The following is a 13,115-nucleotide window of genomic DNA, read 5'->3' on the forward strand; positions in this document are numbered from 1 at the left end:
CAAAAGGAACTTAATAAAGATCTTGACACATCGTGCTAGAATGATCTGTTCTGAAGACACTATTGAAGATGAATTGAACAATATTCGGAACCTACTCAGTCTGAATGGGTACCCAATGAAATTCATCGAAAAACATATGACGGAGAAGAAAACAAGGACAAAAATACCCACTGTCCCCAAGAAGGTATTATTCATAAAACTACAATTCATAAATGACACCATTGAAGAAGTCATGACTCAGAAACTAAGAAGAGCTGTACAAAAAACATTTAATGCTGCCAAATTAAATGTCATCTTCTACAACCACCCGAAAATAAGAACATCCATTAAAGACAGACTGCCAGAATTCGCCAAATCTATGTGTATCTATCGTTTCAACTGCTCCTGTGGGGCCAGTTACATAGGGCGTACAATTCGACAGGTCCGTCACCGTATTACAGAACATCATCCAACATGGCTAAGCAAAGGACAGGTGAAGGTGATTAAAAGTTCTATTCTCTCTCATTTGGTTGACACAGGTCATCAAGTCGAATTGAATAAAGCTTTTAAGGTTATCTACAATATTCCATCAAATCTACCACATGGTTTACGAGTGCGCCTTTTGCACATTGTGGAAGCCATCGCAATCCATGTTCACAAACCTGACCTTTGCATCCAAAAGAAATTCGTACAACCACTTTCTCTACCCTGGCCTTCAGTATAAAATTTCCGTCAGAAGAACTATTTTTCATACTTCTTCCATTTTTTATTTTAATTTTAAACTTTTGTAGTTTTGTTTCTATCGCTTTTGAGCCTTATAACTTCTCAACATTCATCTCTTGATTCTTACGTAACTACTATCCTATTGACCATCCGGTAAAATTCTATTCCTTCTTTGTTTCTTATATTACGCAACATAACAACTTCTTGATTACTTTGAATATTAATAATCCTCTTTCTTCCAATTACTCAATGTTAATTTAAATGTCATTATGTAATTATTACGTAACGTATCCACTCGATGAGTATTATATTATTATTGTAAAACATATATATATTAGTGTAGAGCCATGATGAAAAACTAATTGAAAAGAAATTTCTTCGCTCAATTCGTTCCTTCCTTATTTAGCAAATGTAGTTTTAGTTATCATTGTTAGTAAAAAGCTGTCAACTTGAGAAGACCGGTCATATTACAATTTTACGAACTATGATAGATGGCTTGTTAGGAAAACACGCTCAGAGAGGGCATCTCAATAACTCAAACCTTATGTTGGTATTTTCGTTATATTCAAAACTCTCACCAATGCGTCATTTATATTATTGATTACAGTAATGATAATGATCCTTTACTTCTAAGTCTCATGTTTTGTATTTTCAGTAAATTGTATGGGCATTATAAAAGAGTAATGCATTGTCACTCAAGTGAAATGCTCGTGCTTATGTATCAGCTTTAATAATACAAGTATTAGTGAATAAAAAAAATGACAATGCAAGTTGTCAAGTACAGATTCGCGTACTCGATGTTGAACCACACTTTATATGTAAAGGTAAGTGATACTACCCAATTACTCAGACTGAAATAGGTGGAGCACGACAGATATTTCCTATCAAAGTATCTTTTAACTTATTTATTTATTTAAGAATTCGCACGAATAATAAAGAATAAAATATGAATAGACTTTTATTCACAAACAATATAAAACTGAATATTTATAACATTTATAATATAAAAGGTAATTCTATTAGGTCTAAATTTTATAAGTAGTAAAAAGAAAATCTTTACATTCCTTTTGATTACACTTACAAATCACAATATAAACCTGTAAAACTAACTGAATATTTAACAATGTTAATCGAGTCTCCTGAATAATAGCTGGTATATATATATATATATATATATATATATATATATATATATATATATATATATATATAGAGTGTTCCTTGTTTAATATTTAGAAAATTCAATTTTAACTTCCATAGAAAAATATGTATCGAAAAATTTGCCTTTCTTTAAAATGTCAACTAGAAAATACAAAGTGAAATTTTATAAATTAATGAGATTGTGTAAATATGTTTTTTCTTTCTTTCTTCTCTACTAGTTTGGTTGATTAATAAAAAATAAACTTGAATGAATGATGAATGAGTGTGTGAAATAAATTGTTGTTTATAGTTTCAAACAAAAATAATGACACTTTTCAAATCTCATATTATTATTATTATTATTACTATTGTCATCATTTGGTAAAATATATAGATATATAAAATGAGTTTCGTATTAAAAGTTTCAATATCATAAATGGTTTTATGATATTCTGACTTCTAAGTTGATTCTTATTGAAATATTTCGGAATTTTTGTTTATTTATTGATTGACATTTTTATTCTTCCTTTTTGTTTATTTCTATTATGTCATTATTATCATCAACTTTTCTTTTGTACAAAAAATAGGGCGCTTCTAACATTTATATCGTTTGTTTGTTTTCTCTCTGTAGACTTGTTTGTGCTGTCATAGTAAACAGAAAAAAATAAGTAGATGAAAGAATAAATAATTTATTATTATGGTGGTGTTGTAAATTCGACATTTTCTCACATAGAATTTGTTGTAGTTATTGTTGGTATTTATTCAATTTTTTTGAGAATTCACTGATTACAACAAGCTGTGAGGAATGTGATTTACATAAGCTACATCTATTTTCTAAACCATAATAAATGTTTAGGTATGGTAGCTTTTATCTTCAAAGTTTAGGAGTCTTTAAAGTTAATCAACCTGAAACTATAGTTCTGTCAATTAAGTTGACAGTTGGTCGATACTCAAATGCATAAAATTCGAGCCTCAGTATTTCCTGCGAATGTAATTTTCTTGTGCTTACTGCTAAATTTTGCAATTTTCTAGCTGATGAAATGTATGTTTTTAAGTAAGGAGTATAAAAACAAATTTCTTGGTCAAGCAAATGTTTTTGTTAAATAACAAAGATAATAATAACGTCTATATATAACTTCCTAATGCTAATCTAATTTTATCGATGAAGGTGAGAATAGGGGTACGAAGCATACAGCTGTTTAGTACAATTGCGTAATTTGTTTATTATTGAGCAAGTGGAGAAAATGTGTAGGGAATACAGCATCTAAATTAGATTTTCTATCTATCGTTAATTATCAATTAGCTACATCTCCAATTATGGGAAAACCTCTCCTTAACCAGAGATTTGTACCAGAAATATTTAGCATTGGTATAAACTGTACGAATATCAATCATCTAAACTAAATTAGGCTAAATAAAATATTAAGATACATTTATTCACCAGTTTCTTGGCAATACGTCATACCATATGTGAAGGCTGATAATACTATCCATCTGCGCAAATCAAAGCAGGAGGAGCTGGGTTCGAAACAGGTTTAGTAGCTGAAAATCGAATACCTTAACTACTAAGCACTCCTGATAATCGGCTCATAAATAGTAATTCAAGCAATATCATTTATTTTCCACCACAGATCAGGCTATATTTTTTGTAATTGTAGTATTAGGACAAACAGTTTGGAATGAAAAATTAAGTATCCGTCTAGCAAAATTCTCGACTTGGAATTCAGGTCAAGACAGGACTCCCTACTTATTTTATCCAGCTGTTCGATATTCAGATTGGAGTTTGTAGTTTTAAGCCTAAATTTTCATCACTGTTGGGCGTTTGCAAAGATGTGTAAATTCATTCAATCCGGATATATTCGTAAACACTCATACACAGTGCAATGATATTTACAATATTTTATTTCCAAAAGATCTCATACCACACTTAGGCTGTCAGTTAAATGCTGTCATTCTTTTCACATTATAGTAATTTTTGAAGTTTGCACCCAAATAACACCTAAGACAGATTTATTGGTCATTATGAGTTTTATTATACTCGTGTTACTATTTTCATATTAAAATAAACCAAAAAGGTCAATGGCATGCTGAGTAATAAGAGTTTTCACTAATAAAAAGTTTACAGTTTTGCACTGTGAACAGTTTGTTTTCTGCGTTCTAATATCATATGAGATTCTCTTGACATGAATATGTTTCAACAGCAAAGAGTAGGTTCTCATGCAATGAACCAATTATGTAGATGAAAGACTTGCTATAAATAATTGTATACATATCACATTTAACCTGTAATTAAATGTCATAGATAAATAATCAGTCATTGGTAAACAGTTATCCAATATAAACTGTTTATTTAACGTGTCAGTAAATGTGTACCGGTTTTGTATATATTGCAATCAACTTGATAATGATGTACTGTGCACACATAAATTATTTTCTACTTCATTGTTTTTTTTTAATCATGGATAACTTACGGGTTAACCATTTTTTAGGGGATTGTATAAATTTTTTAGAATTTTTATTTTTCTCACAGCATAAACCACCATTTGTTGTTGATTCGGTCAATATTGTTGACGTCTTAGATATTCCCGGCGTGTTTGTGATTGAATTGGTCATTGACTGTGTACATGATGATATTATTGAAGCAGGCAAATAATTATCATTATTTTCTTTCACATTTAACGTCATCTCATCATGAATATGAATACTAGTGTTGTCTGTATAATTATTTTGAATAGATTGTAAATTATTTGAATTGTTAATCTCATCAATCCCTGTTAATTTTGATTTCATCGTTATCATGTTACCATTTAAATGCTTTTTTACATCATTTCTAGAATCATGATTGTGATTTACATTGGATTGATCATTCAATGTTAAATATTCATTGTGCAATCCGTTTTCTTGTTTTACGCAATCTTTAAATTTGTCCATTTTATTATTATCAGTAGTGGTAGAATTATTACTGACCTTGTTTAAAATATACTTATTTTCACATAATGGTTGTGTACAATTTATCAGTTCTTTATCATTTAAACAAGGTAGTAGTCCGTTAGATAGTACTGACTGATCCCTTTCCTTGAATTTTGTGGTTGTTGAATTGACTTGGTTAGTTAACTTACACTGTTGACTTATTGATTGATTGAATACATTCAAATAATCTTTCTGTTTTCGATCAGTTGAAATTGAACTCAATGATATATCATTTGTAGACGTGAATTTTGTTGTCGAATCGATTTTAGCAAGATTTTCATTCATTAAACTTTCTTGTTGTCGATCATTTGTTGATTTATTATTGGTTTCAATGAGTTTCTGTTTTCGACTTTTTAATCCATTTGAACGTAATAATGGTTTTGCAACTGAATTCGAGCATAGTTTTGTTGACAATGATGATAAAGAGGACGACGTTGTTGATGGTTGTGATGATGGAGATGACAAAGATGATGACGATAAAGATGTGAATTTTGTCGGTGATTTGTTCATTGAGGATGCTTTTACAGAATCAGTGCCATTTTTCACCGGGTTACTAAATGATTTCATATCATTACTTAATAATGGATAAGATTTTCGATTATTAACAGACTGACTTGATTTTAATGGATTTCGATTAATTATATTTTTATTGGTATTAAGCTTCGCAATTGAATCATTTTGAACTTCTGATTTTGACATACCATTAATAGAATGCTTATTGGTTGGATATTTGTTGCAATCAGGTTTTATCGACGATTCATTTATTGGTAATTGTTGACTACCATTATGTGACTTATCTATATTATTACTGCTATTACTATTAGGTATTAAACATAAGGGTTGTGGAATTCTAGAATGGATTAGTCCTTGTTTATCTGAGCAGGATAAAACTGAACAGTCATCTGGATTTGAATCAGTTTCGTGTGGATGAAATCTGCCTTTACGGGCTGATTTTAAAGGTTTAAATTTGACTTCTTGTAATCCATTAGTTATTAAACTAGGTGTATGTTTATTGGATGAATTATTTCTGAATACGGGTATTTTTGACTCACATGTCATACTGTTTAATTCTTTTGGCATAATATGTTCTTTATGATCTTGATTATCTAATAAATTCATAGTTTCGCTTGTTCGATTACTTACTACATTTATTTTTTCACCATTCAACATTGTACTTCCAGTTAGTTCTGATCTATCTTCTGTTAAATTGTTTATTGATTTAACAAAATTAGACATATAATCCATATGACAAGATACTCCATTTGTATTTTTAACAACCGGATTTTCTTGTTTTAACTTGCTCCTATTAGTTTGAATACTTTCTAAATTGCCTTCATTATTTTGATCCAATTCAAATTCTTCTCTTACCAGTCCTAATAGTTGTGATGTTGGAAATTTTCCAGATAATTGATTTGAGTCACTCACTTCATTAAAATCTTTTGATTCTAGTGATTTGTTCTGACATATTAAATTATTCATTGAGATATTTAGTGTATCTTTTAAACGATCAATGTTATTGCCTTGATCTTCGGATATTAATAGTTGTGATTCATGAATAAATTTATTTATATGATCAAAATTATCATAATGATTATGATGAAAATGAAATAGATTTTGAATACTTTTAGCTCTTGTCTGATTGAATAAAGATAGATTAACAGTTTTTATTGATGTTTCATTTACTTCATCGTTTCGGTCTATTTCTTCATTTGAATCACTGTCTACATCAAATACTAATTGATATGATGAAGCTCTAATTAGTTTGCTAGAATTGCTTAACTTTTGATTGTTATTATTAATTACAAAATTGTTTGTATTATTGTCATGACACTGACTTATTAATTCACTGTTAGAGTGAAGTAAATTTGATGCATTGCACAAAAAACCGGTATTTCCTGTTTTTAAATTTTGTGTACATGTATCTTCCAATGTTTCTTCTCTATCTAAATGATTCTCTTTAATTGTAAATTCCCCATTGGAAATATCATCTTGTTTAGTGTTATGTTCAACACCAGTAAAAACATTGATTTTGATATTATTATTCTTAACATGGTTATCACTGAAGTCATCGTAAGTTTCTGAATGTTCTTCACTATCGTTGAATAAAACAGTAGCTAATAAGTCATCAGACGTTAGTCGACATTCAATAATTTTTGGATTGTTTGACTGAACATGTTGTACGATATGTTTAGAATTGTATTTTTCAATGGCATTTAAGTCACCAAATAATATAGTTGAAATGGCTGAGTCACCATCGATTGCAAAACCGTTAATAGAGCCTACAGGAACTAAGTGTTCAGAGTTCGATAACATCATATCGTTTAGATAAACCTGAAAAAAAAAATTAAAGATAGAAAACAGTACAAGATAATTTCCTAACATTTTACGACTATAATAATGGTTGATATCTATAGTTGAAAGAAAACTGAATATTTGTCTTAAGTGACCACACGTACAATTTTATCTAACTCATTATTGTAGAAGCAGCCTTATCCTTTTTTAATTAACCAATACATTGACATTGTTGCTATTATTATTGTGCAGTCAGTTTTCCGGATGCAACTTATTATAATTATTCTAACAAGTATTACGGTTCAGTTAGTTGATTTGTGAAGATTCCTTCTATTTGAAGATGGTTTTATTCACATACTAATAATAGTTGTGGAACTATTGATAATCAAGAAATGGTTAATAGACGTTTCAATTAAGTCTGGGACTCTTTAGCATTGTGTATTCATAACTCCATAGTGAATTAAATTCTCAAAAACAATTAACTTATCGAACAGAATGTAAACATTTCTTCATCTAAAAACTACTATACATGGGTTCTACACTGGTGTGTCAGCAATATACATTGACCGTGATTGGTATATGAACTGTTCTCAAAATATATGACAGTTTTTTTCTGGTCGGTTCCGAATTACAGAAAGATTATCAGTTGAACGTTTTCTAGATTTTTTGCTCATGTACCGGAATTAGTTTCCTCCAATAAATTAATGTATTTCTGAATAGTTTAAATGTGGCTAACTGATTTTACATAATATTATGTAAATGAAATACTGAAAAATTAGATGATTCATCAGGTACACGTTTTATTTAATATTAATTATAAAGGCTTTTAGTTTCACACTGTTAATCTTCAAAAACGGACTGATTACCCTTTTTTGTCAAACACGTTCCTTAAATGGACGTCTGCACACTATTTGCGCTTACAAATTTATCATTTTTCGGGAAGCTTTATCAGAAGAATCCATAACGTATGTTTCTTCTTATGTGAAACCCATCGTCTGAATGTACCTCCATTCTGGGCTTTATTCCTATCCACCATTCAAAATATAATTAGCCCTGAATATTCAATAGTCTGTAACATGTATTCACATCCTGCGAAGTAGTAATGATGTAATTTGTAGATGCTTAGTTGTATGATGTCGTAAATATGCGTGCATACATAAAGTTAATGAATAATGGATATTAAATACTACTCAGTTTAATTTATACAAATCTGACTTCTAACCTGACGGTAAGTAATGTAAAAGTGGTGTATTGTGGTATTTGCATGAAATAATGATTCCTTTGTACTTGTTGACTGCTTTATTTCGAATTCCAAATACAATACGTTTGTTCGTGCTCATCTATTACTTCCTGGTTAAATTGCATTATTTCTGGGATTCTTAGTTTGTACTATAATTCAAATACTTCTAATTGTAACATGTATTCACGTATCATTCTGACTTATACCCAGAATCAGGTGGATCCATATCAGCAGTTTTTGTGTTCACTACAAGTCGTCAAATTTGGGGTTATTTTTAGTACCATTTACGAGCCAGTACCCAGCAGACGCCTATGACACAATAATAAGCACTATAAAAATGCAAACACATACAACTAATAATAAATACTAAGACTTCTGAGTAAGTTGGTAGTTCTGTTGTTTCAATATCTTTGTCGATAATATTAACTCTTTGGACGATGTGCGCTAGTTCGAGCCTCAGTATGAACATCAACACTGCATTACAAACAAAATCAGAAAAAGATTTACAGGTAACGTTAAATACGAGTTTTGGAAGTATCTGATATCCACTACCCAAAATACATGATCTATATTGAGTAGAGGAAGTAGAGCACGCATTTATGATGTCATGTAAAATAAAAGTTACATCGAAAGTAAATTGCGTATGGAAGAAACTTACAACATAATATTCAGTTTTAATGACAACTCTGCATACAAAATTTTCATTGGCACGAAAACCAAATCGTTTCGCTGAACTGCCATGTGATGACGTACTAGTCTCTGGTGAATTAGCATTAATATCCCAGCTACCAGTTGTTTCTATTAATATTTGCAATGGTTGTGTTTCAACAATTGGCAGTTCACATTCATCAGTTCTATCTTGTTCACTCAGTATAGTTGGGTCAAAAGCTAAATAATCAGAGATTAAGTCGATTGAAAACCTGTTTAGCAAAAAAAATAAAATATGTAAAAAGGAGATAAATATAAATCCAGGTTAGTGAAAATAAAATCTTACAAATAACATTAAAACCACTCAAGATACAAAAGTAGTTTAGTATCTACTCCTTAAGTGACTAACTTAACATAAATCTTCTAGAAAAGTATGAATTGTAATTGCTATATACAAGGTCTGAGTTATTAGGCAGTGAATCTAGTTATATTTTAACAATCAGTATTTAGCTAGGTCAGTGGGTCAAAACAAATGATGCGACACTAGTTCACTGTATTCTTTTTTCTGAGTTCAATAGCGCTAATATTCTCGTTTGATTGATATACTCGAAAATCAGTCATATCAATGGGTCACAGATAGTTAAAACCATTTAAGAATATCAACGAATCTGAGAAAGTAATATGCAGCAGAAACTGAACGGCATGTGTTGATTGAATGTGTAGAGATTGACTGATGAGTATCGTACCTTCGAGATACCACAAAAATGAGCTTCACATTATGTATATTAGAATCTATGGATTGTTTTCAAAAAAGGAAACTTTATGAATATTTAGTACAGCTTGAAGAGAATTTTCATCAAGAAATGGCACCAAATAAAGAAGCAATGAAAACTAGGAACAAATTAACAATATTTACATTTAAAGCTCTAGTGATAGGTAATGAATTGTGGAGTGAAACAAACTGATAGGTTCACAGGAACTCATCAATAATACTAGCTGGAATTTGTGGTGTATCACAGACTGACCGAATTTGAAATACCAACTAGTAGATTTCAGTGTTCCCTGTGAAATCTAATAATCTTCTTTTGGGGTTTGTGTGTAAATGGAATCTGCTTTTTGGAGAATCGTTGATTCAGACTAGAGAAAAGTTTCAAGCGGGTCTAAAATAACTATCTAATACTGCCTGTTGTTAAGTTCTCTGAATATTTAAAGATGTCATAATTATTCTACTGTTTTCATGTAGGAATGAATTACTGAGGTAATACGACCACAGTATATTAGTGACTGATTATTATTCCATAGGATTACTTTTACTATTTTTTAAATACTAGATAAGTTTAGAACTGTTGAATCTTTATGTAATATATTGATAGGTATTGACATTTTAAAAGATTATTAGTTATTATGAAGTTTTGGATATTGTACAAATTAGGGTTACATTTGTCTACCGTTGAAACCATTTAACACATGGAATATTACGGTTAATGTTTAAGTCATTAATAAAATATATGTACACATCATAAGTGCTTGGGTTAATATTGAACATTACGTATTATAATCTAAGATATGTATCATTAATGCTTTATTTTTTTCATTATTAACCGATTGACATTATCGCTTTGATGAACTTGATATAGATTAAGAAATGTCTATTAGTATTCACTTAACATTATAAACGAATTACGTGGTAAAATACTTTTAATCTATTCTTCAAGCCACTTTTTAATCTACGATTTTATTGGAAATGATTAATGAATACGAACAAAAATTATTTATATCATCTGTAATAAATAAATGTCAATTAAGTTGATAACATTTATTTCAACATGAAACATATGATGAGTTATAACAGTTGAAAAACTCTTGAAGTGAAAGAAACATCTATTTGATGATATTTTCATCTGTTGTTAAGTAGTAGCAATGTGATAGTGAGCTAATATAATAACAATAGTTGAAATCATGAGTCATTTGAAGCTAGACCACTATGGAAGACTTGGAAGCACTGGACGGCCGTTTCGTCCTAGTATGGGACTTCTCAGCAGTGCTTCCATGGTGGTCTAGATTCAATTGACTCATGATTTCAACTATTGAAATTATTAAAATCTCCACAAAACCCCTTCTGATAATTTGATAACGTTGTGATATATATTGACAAAAACATATTTTTATGATCTTTTAATACAAACCAACATTAAAACTTTAATCCAACCTTCTTAGTGTAACAGTATATTTCTAGTTTATATTTCGCTAACATGATAGTCAAAAATTAAGTAAAATGAGTCCATTAAGAAATTTTTCTCTGCCGACAGATATTCATTTATTTAGTCGAGTAACACCATGCATTCGGCTGTATTAAACCACAGATTAATAAAATGATCGAAGGGCTGTCAAATCAATATTTTATGCACTGTTAAGGCATTGGAAATCTACGAACTTAAGCCCGAACTTTGCATGCAGAAACGATCCGTCCAAACTCTCATCCTTCGTTGGCCCTAATTCCCTTAATGGGTATGTTTCTGGTTTTTTCCTTTTTTCCGCGCTTTTATTTGATTATTATTGATTTTTTCAAATGATTATTTTGTAGTTTAAAAATCGCCGTAGAGTATTTAAGAAATGAAGAATATTTGAGTAAACAATTGTTTTCAGTAACTTCATCATCAGGCTCTACAGTTATAAGTCCATAATTAATGAATTTGGCAATGTTATATGTTAAAAATGGTGAACGTTTGCATCTGTTACGATACATATATAATTCAAAATTGTAATATTTGACAAATTAGAAAGGTCATTCAATAAAGGTCAGGATGATTTGGAGTAAAGTGTTCAGTCACAATAAGTAGAGAATAGTATTATAGCAAAGATGAAAATGCGAAAAATTTTGTGTGAATAAAATGCATAGTAGGAGAATTTAATCTCGTCAATTGAGATAATAATAATAAGATAGTTGTGTGAACATAATATGTAATAAGGTGTTCGCTCAGATATTCTTCGTTTTTTGATTATTTTTCCATTTATTCTTATTACCTTATACAAGTTTTCTTGATTATTATTCAGATTATTATTATGACCTTTGTGTTTGTCGCTTTTCTTCATATCTGTCAATTGGCCTATTATCTGACCCAGAAACTATTTTCGTCCTTACCCCTTGATTAGTACGTTAACCTCATTTGTTATTTATTCTCGAATCCATTTTATGATGCAATCTTTTCTATCCTTCTTTAGATATATATTTTCCATATAACTATATATACGAATGTGAGCTTAAGTAAATGATTTCGTCAAAAAGAGAAATTTCTTCGTTGATCTCAATTAAAAGAGTTGAGTTGTGAAGATACTAGACGAATATTAAACTGAACAGTTTGAACGAACTGAAAGGAAATAAGCTTATGAGAAGTAGTCATTAGGGAAATATAAATTAAATACATATGAACTTATTACATTTTAATCATTTTATCTATGTACTTTTTTTTCGACCATTTTTCCTTCCCTTTTTGTCTTTGTTTTTTGTTTTTCGTAAAAGAAACTTGTTGAAATACCTTGTGTTGAGAATTCTATATTGTACCAAAATATAATATTGAATAAAGCCATTAATAATAATATACTTAGTCATTAAATAGATGTAACGCAATAGTGTTCTGATGGGCTGAGGTAACAGAAGGCAACTGGGACTTAAAGTTTGTAGGGATCCCTGACTTACAGTACTTATAAACCATACACAAAAACGAAGTAGATTACTTGTTTTCACGCTATTGAAAAGAAAGTAATCATATTCAAACAACTAATACGAACCGAAATGTTTTGTCTGTCACTGCTATTTTGCTGAATGCTTAACTGACTTGTGCTTGATATTGAAACGTCTAGGTTGACGACGCATGATGATAACACAAAGGCCGGTATTATGGACTTATTTCCAGGATAAAACAAATCAATATTATCAATCTTTGTGTTTTCACTATGCGTCGTCAACTTTGGTATTTTAGTACCAAACACAAGTCAGTCAAGCATTCAGCAAACATAACAATGACAGACAACACTAAGTTTTAAAATCTCAAATGTTATCACATAATTTTTATTATCGATATCAGTTTTATCAATAAGATAATTAGTTAACATATTGTCATTA

The 13,115-nt window shown here is 29.9% G+C and overlaps 1 protein-coding gene across 1 annotated transcript in view; it reads right to left on the reverse strand.

The window, feature by feature from the left end:
- Positions 1–1,650: 1,650 nt before the first annotated feature.
- Positions 1,651–13,115, reverse strand: part of MS3_00010796 (uncharacterized protein) — a 54,347-nt gene continuing 42,882 nt past the window's right edge. Inside the window, exons 2-4 of the mRNA XM_035730822.2 lie at positions 9,003–9,264; positions 4,314–7,143; positions 1,651–2,484 (exon numbers count right to left, since the gene is read on the reverse strand). Coding sequence (XP_035585495.1) covers positions 2,444–2,484; positions 4,314–7,143; positions 9,003–9,264 — 3,133 coding nt within the window. The 3' untranslated portion in view covers positions 1,651–2,443. The remainder of the gene's footprint in view (positions 2,485–4,313; positions 7,144–9,002; positions 9,265–13,115) is intronic.

Source organism: Schistosoma haematobium, chromosome 2, assembly GCF_000699445.3.
Source record: "Schistosoma haematobium chromosome 2, whole genome shotgun sequence".
NCBI lineage: Eukaryota > Metazoa > Platyhelminthes > Trematoda > Strigeidida > Schistosomatidae > Schistosoma > Schistosoma haematobium.